At 40.7% G+C, this 11846-nt stretch overlaps 2 protein-coding genes across 2 annotated transcripts; both read right to left on the reverse strand.

Annotated features, from left to right (window-relative positions):
• Positions 1 to 890: 890 nt before the first annotated feature.
• On the reverse strand, positions 891 to 5928 carry LOC139401372 (TATA box-binding protein-associated factor RNA polymerase I subunit A-like; the record flags this gene model as incomplete). The annotated part of the gene is made up of 8 exons (XM_071145670.1): positions 891 to 3092; positions 3360 to 3517; positions 3695 to 3818; positions 4074 to 4140; positions 4683 to 4841; positions 5104 to 5225; positions 5445 to 5643; positions 5872 to 5928. Coding segments are annotated over 8 exons (1026 nt in total), but the record flags the coding sequence as incomplete, so codon positions are not given.
• Positions 5929 to 7513: 1585 nt separating this feature from the next.
• On the reverse strand, positions 7514 to 11838 carry LOC139401373 (TATA box-binding protein-associated factor RNA polymerase I subunit A-like; the record flags this gene model as incomplete). Its single annotated transcript, XM_071145671.1, has 8 exons — positions 7514 to 9017; positions 9285 to 9442; positions 9620 to 9743; positions 9999 to 10065; positions 10608 to 10766; positions 11029 to 11150; positions 11370 to 11568; positions 11797 to 11838. Coding segments are annotated over 8 exons (1011 nt in total), but the record flags the coding sequence as incomplete, so codon positions are not given.
• Between the last annotated feature and the right edge of the window lie 8 nt (positions 11839 to 11846).

Consider the following 11846-nt stretch of genomic DNA (forward strand, 5'->3'; position numbering starts at 1 on the left):
TTTGCATTAAATGTATATCATTGCATGCTTTGGTTAGAAATGTTTTACTCTGTAGGTCCCAGAACTTTTCTTTGTACCCACTGACTATTTACCTCTACCAAAACACTTGACTGATTATTGGCATATCTGGAATGTTATGATGTACACTGTTATCGAGGCTGTCAAATTATTGTGTAGCTGGGCACTGCTCTGCCTGTCACCATACTGTACACTGAAAGTGGTTCTGAATGAATGACACAGGGAAAAGTAAGGGCATACAAGGGTTTGAGTCTTATGCTATAGTCCAGGGTTTCCCAAACTCAGTCCTTTTGCCCTAGCACTACACAGTTGATTCTATTAATCAACTCATCAAGCTTTGATTATTTGAATCACGACCGAGTTTGCGAAACCCTGCTCTAGTCTACAGAAACAGTGCAGGTAGAATGAACAGGGTTTGTCATCACGTTCCAGGTTTGTATTGACATTGTACATTTCTACAGTATGTGACGCCATAAATGGAGTTACTGAAGGTTAATCATGATGACGTAAGTGGATTTTTTGTCGACACCCAACACTTGAATTTGCTGTCTTTGTATATGCTAACAATAACTGCTACAGTATATACCCATCTGTTTATTCCTGATTTAAGTGGATAATTCTGGTAATTACTATGGGCACTCCTGCAAAGCATTCGCTAGTCTTACGCTAGTCTTCAGTGGCTATGTTCGTGAGAATCAAATATGTGATTCATGATGACTAACTGATCTACGAATAATGAGTTGTTTATTTTATGATGCGAGGTCATTTGTTTATCAGTCAGCAGTCACCTGCAATGTCAAACAAGCCCAGTGAAAATTTGACATGTTTGGTTTCGCTCCTTTAGCAAGTGTAAAGAAGGACCACTATTCGAACAGCATTTTGTTTATTAAAAATGAAAGTAGTGTAAATTGTCAGTCCAATGATAAATGTTCATTTTCTCACAACCTGTTACCAAAAGCACAACACTGTATTGACAATCGTCAACCCTGTCGGACAGCACACACAATAATATGATAGATTAGTGTCTCTTAATGCCGTGTTCAAAACAACTGGGAACTCAGAAATCTCCGACTTCAGTGTGTTCAAGACAACCGGGAACTCTGAAAAAAACAAGCTCTGACTGGGAGAAATCTTTTAAGTCATCCAACTCGGACTTCCAAGTTGGGAACTCTGGCACCTTTCTAGAGCTCTGACTTTCCGACCCGAAGATCACTGACGTCATGATTTGACCAATTTGACCAAAGTTCCCAGATGTCTTGAAAGCACCATAAGTGTATTCAGTTAGTGCCAATACAACAAAAAAATATCAACATTTTAATAAAATGGAGACAATGTTTAAATAGTGGTTAGCCATTGTGGCCTTGATGGGAACAGCATTCAAAACAAAGGTAAAAGTCAACTTCAGTTACATGCAGCATCCTTTTCAACTCCCTTTATAACAGGATGACATAGCATCTCAGAATCCTTTTTGAATGCTAAAAAATGCATCCTTCCTCCCATCCTTGAAGTAATCACACATATAATGTGATAGGATAGATTAAAGCAAATATCCCAATATATTACTTTTACCTATTAAATAACGCTAGATCAGTGATAAGGATGTAAGTAAATGAACAGGGCAGTTATATATTTTCACTGTGGCAGTGTCAAATGGGCACAATGAGATATTTTGAAATTTGCACCAGGATATGACATCATCAATACACCACTTGAGCACCAATGACCATGTTGATCCTCTTTCATCCCCAAAGGGAAAGGCAGTGGAAGACTAAAGACGAGGCTGGTTGTTTTTCTGCTGGTTGTTTGACATACAGTACCAATTGCTATCTCAACTCTTCTTTTCCATTGAGCGTCATGCAGAGAAGAGAGAAAAAAGTGATCGCTAATTGGCACCAGAGGGGTCAAATGCGTTTGTAACCAAGTGGAAATTTACCATATACAACTGGGAAAAATCTATTTGAAAGGCCCTCCAACTGGTAATTACTAGTGGGAAACTCATACATCATCCTGAGCTCCCACTTCTCCCACATGCTGACGTCACCTACTTAGGAAATGACCTGGATAACAGCATTTTTCTGCAATTAAATGCAACAAATCATTATTTATAAAAAGCAATCTATTAATATGTTTTTTTAACACTCATTTGTTTACCAGCATGATAGCTTTTAGTTTATGGTTTAGGTAGCTTGTTGGCCATTAGCCAAATGATCTTTTCAAAGCACGTGAATGCATCCAACTGGTATTTACGACTTCACAACTGGTAAATTCCCACCTCCCACTTGGTTACGAAGCAGCATTATACAGTAGTGTGTTGTCACCGCTGTAGTTAATATGTGTCATCCAGGGCCGTCCTATCACAGAGTTGAGGTTGTGGCATTTGGGCCAGCTGGGTTTAGTATTGCTGATGTGAGTGGAGGCGGGTTCTCCATGAATCAGCGGAAGTTCAGTTGAGGCCACACCTGCCTCAGAGCTTATTACCTCCTAGACTTAATACTGCAGCACACCCAACCTCCCTTTTCCCGACCAACTACCACAGTGAACACATGCTTCAATTTCTGCCTCAGCTTCTTTTAAAAACGACAGAGCAGCAGCCTGCAGAGCAACTCAAAAACGTAGCCATAGCTTGAGTGCTCCCTGGTGGACAATCACAGAATTTGACGCATTATACATTGCAGTGCAATGAGAGGCCTGCCTTTTGAAGGTGGGGAATGGTCATCGTGGCTGCAACTACTGTATGCAGATAACCAAGAACATTCTAGACAAGAAAAATAATGAAGTTGGAACACCTGTCATGGAAGGGGAGAGTGTCTGACCTGATGACTGTATGAGGTGGTCATGCCTGCCGATATTGGCAATGGTAGAAGCTCTTCACAAATTTTCAAAATGTTTGTTCTCGCCACTGTGCCTGGTGGCATTCCAGGAGCTTCCTCAAGGTCAGTCTTGGCTTTGCTGTCCCCTTTCTCTCCTGAGCCTTCTTATATTTTTTAGCGGTTTAGGATTCCTCTTAGCCTTTCGAGCCTCAGAAGTTACTCCTTTTCGGGCTGCCTTACCAACACCGCAGTACATGGAGGCATCTGGCAAAAGAGACAACAATGGGTTAGACTACATAAGATGTCATACTGCCACTTTTCCACTATCAGAACCAGGAAAAACTAGACCTAAGGATAGCCAAGCATGGTGGTTCAAGGAAGTAAACGTGTATTCTTAAACTAATTGGATATTTTTCCGCATAGTGCCAATGCTGCAAATACTGATAATAAGTGGGGACATCTTAATTTCACACAACTGAAAGAAAGTAATACTCAAGAAAATAAAAGGTGTTACCGTGTAGCTTTACTTACAGTGAGGACAAAAGGCTCCAACAACAAAGCTCTTCACTTCCAGTAGCTCTCTATTCTCTGCCGAATCTTTCCTGGCCTGGAATGTTGAGAAGTGTATTGCTAGCCACCAGTCCTTTCTGTACCCCATCTCCTCTGCAAAAATCTTCAGCCATTGTTTTCTAAAGGAAAATATAAATCCGTGGAATTGGCACAAATGAAGCATGACATAAGGACTTGCCAATTTGCCATGAGAAGAGACAAGCAATGTATGCCAAATTTAATTTCTTCAAAGGGAGTGCATTTTCAATGTCCTCCTTTTGAGAGAGAGTAGTGTGGATTCATGCAGCCATCCTTACGTCATCCTCAGTCTCTTGATGATGTTCAACAAATGGTTCCAGACATCCAAGTTGCTCCTCCAACTGGAGTAGTCCAGGAGATCCAGAACCACACCTAGAGCCTTCTGAAGATCACCCTCATTCTCTGGGGAAAAAAACTCATCCTTTACTATGAACACCTTCATAGGACCAACATCAATGTGAAGAACACATCCACCAAACACATTCATCTGAATGCGTAAAAAAGCCTGAGGACAGAAACACACACGAAAACATTGAAAAATGACTAAAACATCAAGATAGACTTTAAAATTACTAGTTTCCCCTCATTTTACACCCCATTGTCCCTTTAAGACACTCAAAATCAATATATTGTTATTATTATCCTATATTCACATACCCGACTGTACCAGAAGAGAACAGTATTCCGGCATCAACTCATGACTTGGGACCAATGTATGCAGGATCTAAGGCAAATGTAATCGAAAACATGGACTCATTAAACAGTACAGTACCAGTGGGCTATTGAGGGGCAGAGTACAGGACTAACTGTAGCCTAGAGATTTCACCTTACTGTGATTGTTTTAAAATGAAATGGTCAAAAAGAAACAAATTGCTTCTTAGCAAAGAACCATTTCTAAAGCAAGAATTTTGCTAGTACTGTCTGGGAGAGGTCTTTGTGGGGAGGGGAAATCCGAAAACTAGCTGTTATTGGCAGAGACGTTTGGAACTCTTTCTTATTGGTCTATTAACAAATTGACCACCTGGTGATGTCACCAGGCAGACCAAAACTCCACCCCACCAAAAACAGGCGGACATTTCAGGCGTCTCTTCAACCAACTCATACACCAAAAGGACATTATAAATGTTCACAGTATTATTCAAACCTGTGGGAATGTATATAAAACACAGGAAAATATTTTACTGCACTGGGCCTTTAATAATGATAATAGTGCCCAACATTTCAGCTAGATTCCCCTGTTAAGAACAGCAATGGCCTCAGTACTACCTTCAGCACTTTGAGAAGTTTCTTCAGTGGGTGGTTCTGTTTCTTCATGTACCGGTATAGGTAGACATGGGCATTGGGATTGGGTGGGAAACTGTCGTCATAGGCATAGTCATTTAGAACCTTCACAGCTCCCTCGTGATCGTTGTAGAATTCCAGCATCTGCCATTGTCACGCGCAAGTCAAAACATTAGATCATCATAGGTAGTCTGATAAGGGAAAGTAGTTCAATGATGGAAAAGTAATACAATGATGGAAAAAGGGGATGCCAGGGGCCATGTTAAGTAGAGCAAATTGTAGTAAATCGTTTTGAAACGGAAAAATGAAAACAAGTATTTTTACTGGACAAATTCAGGTAGTATGTTACCGTTTGGTTTGGAAATTGTTCTTGTTTCATGCCTACTGAACACGAAGCAGTACTTACATCAATGTAACTCAGAACAAAAGGATCCCAGACGCCAGGAAGCTTCATGATCTCCTTCAGGTTCACAGAAGATTGTCGGAAGTAGCTATGCATTTCTTGGTTGACAGCTGCATCATACTCATCTAAAATATGTTAAAGTCCATGTTAAGCCAAAGCGCAACCACAGGTTATGGTTACATTTTATTTGGCCATGCTTTTTGAAATGTATTGGAATTGTCCCTAAAGACGCAGTTACATTATCTGGCCAGTAGATGGTGACGTAACCTAAGGATTTCCACTATCCCAATGTCATTGAAACCAATGAAAAATGGATACTTGGGGGTTGCCAGGTGTCCTCTTACCTGTGCTGGATGCAGTGGCTTTCTTGTCACACCAGATGAAGTAATCCAGGACGCCACTATAGGCCTGGATCAGCCTAATCCTCTGGGACTGACCGGCTGACTGCTTGCCATACCTCCAGCTCTCAGCGATGAACAGCTGAAGCTTGGCATCCTCAAACTGCCCATTGACCAGGAGATGGAACGAGTGCTCCAGACAGACCTTCAGGACAAACCAATTCTTAAATGCACATTGGCATACACTTCCATTGCAAACACATTGTTTACACATTCCATCTATTTGTTTGTTTTTGAAGGTGTCATAATTGCTTCATAACAAAAGTATAGACATGTTGACTGTCCTATATTAACTTATTTTTTCACCTATTGACTTAGGGTCCTTTAGTTGGGCTGATAGTGTAGAGATCAAGAGGTCAATTATGTAACCTACCTTCAGGTAATGCTTTACTCCTGAGTGTTTCACTCGCTCATAGAAACTGTTGTATTTGCATTAAATGTATATCATTGCATGCTTTGGTTAGAAATGTTTTACTCTGTAGGTCCCAGAACTTTTCTTTGTACCCACTGACTATTTACCTCTACCAAAACACTTGACTGATTATTGGCATATCTGGAATGTTATGATGTACACTGTTATCGAGGCTGTCAAATTATTGTGTAGCTGGGCACTGCTCTGTCTGTCACCATACTGTACACTGAAAGTGGTTCTGAATGAATGACACAGGGAAAAGTAAGGGCATACAAGGGTTTGAGTCTTATGCTATAGTCCAGGGTTTCCCAAACTCAGTCCTTTTGCCCTAGCACTACACAGTTGATTCTATTAATCAACTCATCAAGCTTTGATTATTTGAATCACGACCGAGTTTGCGAAACCCTGCTCTAGTCTACAGAAACAGTGCAGGTAGAATGAACAGGGTTTGTCATCACGTTCCAGGTTTGTATTGACATTGTACATTTCTACAGTATGTGACGCCATAAATGGAGTTACTGAAGGTTAATCATGATGACGTAAGTGGATTTTTTGTCGACACCCAACACTTGAATTTGCTGTCTTTGTATATGCTAACAATAACTGCTACAGTATATACCCATCTGTTTATTCCTGATTTAAGTGGATAATTCTGGTAATTACTATGGGCACTCCTGCAAAGCATTCGCTAGTCTTACGCTAGTCTTCAGTGGCTATGTTCGTGAGAATCAAATATGTGATTCATGATGACTAACTGATCTACGAATAATGAGTTGTTTATTTTATGATGCGAGGTCATTTGTTTATCAGTCAGCAGTCACCTGCAATGTCAAACAAGCCCAGTGAAAATTTGACATGTTTGGTTTCGCTCCTTTAGCAAGTGTAAAGAAGGACCACTATTCGAACAGCATTTTGTTTATTAAAAATGAAAGTAGTGTAAATTGTCAGTCCAATGATAAATGTTCATTTTCTCACAACCTGTTACCAAAAGCACAACACTGTATTGACAATCGTCAACCCTGTCGGACAGCACACACAATAATATGATAGATTAGTGTCTCTTAATGCCGTGTTCAAAACAACTGGGAACTCAGAAATCTCCGACTTCAGTGTGTTCAAGACAACCGGGAACTCTGAAAAAAACAAGCTCTGACTGGGAGAAATCTTTTAAGTCATCCAACTCGGACTTCCAAGTTGGGAACTCTGGCACCTTTCTAGAGCTCTGACTTTCCGACCCGAAGATCACTGACGTCATGATTTGACCAATTTGACCAAAGTTCCCAGATGTCTTGAAAGCACCATAAGTGTATTCAGTTAGTGCCAATACAACAAAAAAATATCAACATTTTAATAAAATGGAGACAATGTTTAAATAGTGGTTAGCCATTGTGGCCTTGATGGGAACAGCATTCAAAACAAAGGTAAAAGTCAACTTCAGTTACATGCAGCATCCTTTTCAACTCCCTTTATAACAGGATGACATAGCATCTCAGAATCCTTTTTGAATGCTAAAAAATGCATCCTTCCTCCCATCCTTGAAGTAATCACACATATAATGTGATAGGATAGATTAAAGCAAATATCCCAATTTATTACTTTTACCTATTAAATAACGCTAGATCAGTGATAAGGATGTAAGTAAATGAACAGGGCAGTTATATATTTTCACTGTGGCAGTGTCAAATGGGCACAATGAGATATTTTGAAATTTGCACCAGGATATGACATCATCAATACACCACTTGAGCACCAATGACCATGTTGATCCTCTTTCATCCCCAAAGGGAAAGGCAGTGGAAGACTAAAGACGAGGCTGGTTGTTTTTCTGCTGGTTGTTTGACATACAGTACCAATTGCTATCTCAACTCTTCTTTTCCATTGAGCGTCATGCAGAGAAGAGAGAAAAAAGTGATCGCTAATTGGCACCAGAGGGGTCAAATGCGTTTGTAACCAAGTGGAAATTTACCATATACAACTGGGAAAAATCTATTTGAAAGGCCCTCCAACTGGTAATTACTAGTGGGAAACTCATACATCATCCTGAGCTCCCACTTCTCCCACATGCTGACGTCACCTACTTAGGAAATGACCTGGATAACAGCATTTTTCTGCAATTAAATGCAACAAATCATTATTTATAAAAAGCAATCTATTAATATGTTTTTTTAACACTCATTTGTTTACCAGCATGATAGCTTTTAGTTTATGGTTTAGGTAGCTTGTTGGCCATTAGCCAAATGATCTTTTCAAAGCACGTGAATGCATCCAACTGGTATTTACGACTTCACAACTGGTAAATTCCCACCTCCCACTTGGTTACGAAGCAGCATTATACAGTAGTGTGTTGTCACCGCTGTAGTTAATATGTGTCATCCAGGGCCGTCCTATCACAGAGTTGAGGTTGTGGCATTTGGGCCAGCTGGGTTTAGTATTGCTGATGTGAGTGGAGGCGGGTTCTCCATGAATCAGCGGAAGTTCAGTTGAGGCCACACCTGCCTCAGAGCTTATTACCTCCTAGACTTAATACTGCAGCACACCCAACCTCCCTTTTCCCGACCAACTACCACAGTGAACACATGCTTCAATTTCTGCCTCAGCTTCTTTTAAAAACGACAGAGCAGCAGCCTGCAGAGCAACTCAAAAACGTAGCCATAGCTTGAGTGCTCCCTGGTGGACAATCACAGAATTTGACGCATTATACATTGCAGTGCAATGAGAGGCCTGCCTTTTGAAGGTGGGGAATGGTCATCGTGGCTGCAACTACTGTATGCAGATAACCAAGAACATTCTAGACAAGAAAAATAATGAAGTTGGAACACCTGTCATGGAAGGGGAGAGTGTCTGACCTGATGACTGTATGAGGTGGTCATGCCTGCCGATATTGGCAATGGTAGAAGCTCTTCACAAATTTTCAAAATGTTTGTTCTCGCCACTGTGCCTGGTGGCATTCCAGGAGCTTCCTCAAGGTCAGTCTTGGCTTTGCTGTCCCCTTTCTCTCCTGAGCCTTCTTATATTTTTTAGCGGTTTAGGATTCCTCTTAGCCTTTCGAGCCTCAGAAGTTACTCCTTTTCGGGCTGCCTTACCAACACCGCAGTACATGGAGGCATCTGGCAAAAGAGACAACAATGGGTTAGACTACATAAGATGTCATACTGCCACTTTTCCACTATCAGAACCAGGAAAAACTAGACCTAAGGATAGCCAAGCATGGTGGTTCAAGGAAGTAAACGTGTATTCTTAAACTAATTGGATATTTTTCCGCATAGTGCCAATGCTGCAAATACTGATAATAAGTGGGGACATCTTAATTTCACACAACTGAAAGAAAGTAATACTCAAGAAAATAAAAGGTGTTACCGTGTAGCTTTACTTACAGTGAGGACAAAAGGCTCCAACAACAAAGCTCTTCACTTCCAGTAGCTCTCTATTCTCTGCCGAATCTTTCCTGGCCTGGAATGTTGAGAAGTGTATTGCTAGCCACCAGTCCTTTCTGTACCCCATCTCCTCTGCAAAAATCTTCAGCCATTGTTTTCTAAAGGAAAATATAAATCCGTGGAATTGGCACAAATGAAGCATGACATAAGGACTTGCCAATTTGCCATGAGAAGAGACAAGCAATGTATGCCAAATTTAATTTCTTCAAAGGGAGTGCATTTTCAATGTCCTCCTTTTGAGAGAGAGTAGTGTGGATTCATGCAGCCATCCTTACGTCATCCTCAGTCTCTTGATGATGTTCAACAAATGGTTCCAGACATCCAAGTTGCTCCTCCAACTGGAGTAGTCCAGGAGATCCAGAACCACACCTAGAGCCTTCTGAAGATCACCCTCATTCTCTGGGGAAAAAAACTCATCCTTTACTATGAACACCTTCATAGGACCAACATCAATGTGAAGAACACATCCACCAAACACATTCATCTGAATGCGTAAAAAAGCCTGAGGACAGAAACACACACGAAAACATTGAAAAATGACTAAAACATCAAGATAGACTTTAAAATTACTAGTTTCCCCTCATTTTACACCCCATTGTCCCTTTAAGACACTCAAAATCAATATATTGTTATTATTATCCTATATTCACATACCCGACTGTACCAGAAGAGAACAGTATTCCGGCATCAACTCATGACTTGGGACCAATGTATGCAGGATCTAAGGCAAATGTAATCGAAAACATGGACTCATTAAACAGTACAGTACCAGTGGGCTATTGAGGGGCAGAGTACAGGACTAACTGTAGCCTAGAGATTTCACCTTACTGTGATTGTTTTAAAATGAAATGGTCAAAAAGAAACAAATTGCTTCTTAGCAAAGAACCATTTCTAAAGCAAGAATTTTGCTAGTACTGTCTGGGAGAGGTCTTTGTGGGGAGGGGAAATCTGAAAACTAGCTGTTATTGGCAGAGACGTTTGGAACTCTTTCTTATTGGTCTATTAACAAATTGACCACCTGGTGATGTCACCAGGCAGACCAAAACTCCACCCCACCAAAAACAGGCGGACATTTCAGGCGTCTCTTCAACCAACTCATACACCAAAAGGACATTATAAATGTTCACAGTATTATTCAAACCTGTGGAAATGTATATAAAACACAGGAAAATATTTTACTGCACTGGGCCTTTAATAATGATAATAGTGCCCAACATTTCAGCTAGATTCCCCTGTTAAGAACAGCAATGGCCTCAGTACTACCTTCAGCACTTTGAGAAGTTTCTTCAGTGGGTGGTTCTGTTTCTTCATGTACCGGTATAGGTAGACATGGGCATTGGGATTGGGTGGGAAACTGTCGTCATAGGCATAGTCATTTAGAACCTTCACAGCTCCCTCGTGATCGTTGTAGAATTCCAGCATCTGCCATTGTCACGCGCAAGTCAAAACATTAGATCATCATAGGTAGTCTGATAAGGGAAAGTAGTTCAATGATGGAAAAGTAATACAATGATGGAAAAAGGGGATGCCAGGGGCCATGTTAAGTAGAGCAAATTGTAGTAAATCGTTTTGAAACGGAAAAATGAAAACAAGTATTTTTACTGGACAAATTCAGGTAGTATGTTACCGTTTGGTTTGGAAATTGTTCTTGTTTCATGCCTACTGAACACGAAGCAGTACTTACATCAATGTAACTCAGAACAAAAGGATCCCAGACGCCAGGAAGCTTCATGATCTCCTTCAGGTTCACAGAAGATTGTCGGAAGTAGCTATGCATTTCTTGGTTGACAGCTGCATCATACTCATCTAAAATATGTTAAAGTCCATGTTAAGCCAAAGCGCAACCACAGGTTATGGTTACATTTTATTTGGCCATGCTTTTTGAAATGTATTGGAATTGTTCCTAAAGACGCAGTTACATTATCTGGCCAGTAGATGGTGACGTAACCTAAGGATTTCCACTATCCCAATGTCATTGAAACCAATGAAAAATGGATACTTGGGGGTTGCCAGGTGTCCTCTTACCTGTGCTGGATGCAGTGGCTTTCTTGTCACACCAGATGAAGTAATCCAGGACGCCACTATAGGCCTGGATCAGCCTAATCCTCTGGGACTGACCGGCTGACTGCTTGCCATACCTCCAGCTCTCAGCGATGAACAGCTGAAGCTTGGCATCCTCAAACTGCCCATTGACCAGGAGATGGAACGAGTGCTCCAGACAGACCTTCAGGACAAACCAATTCTTAAATGCACATTGGCATACACTTCCATTGCAAACACATTGTTTACACATTCCATCTATTTGTTTGTTTTTGAAGGTGTCATAATTGCTTCATAACAAAAGTATAGACATGTTGACTGTCCTATATTAACTTATTTTTTCACCTATTGACTTAGGGTCCTTTAGTTGGGCTGATAGTGTAGAGATCAAGAGGTCAATTATGTAACCTACCTTCAGGTAATGCTTTACTCCTGAGTGTTTCACTCGCTCATAGAAACTGT

The sequence above is a fragment of the Oncorhynchus clarkii genome, unplaced genomic scaffold (assembly GCF_045791955.1).
Source record: "Oncorhynchus clarkii lewisi isolate Uvic-CL-2024 unplaced genomic scaffold, UVic_Ocla_1.0 unplaced_contig_4122_pilon_pilon, whole genome shotgun sequence".
Taxonomy (NCBI): Eukaryota; Metazoa; Chordata; class Actinopteri; order Salmoniformes; family Salmonidae; genus Oncorhynchus; species Oncorhynchus clarkii.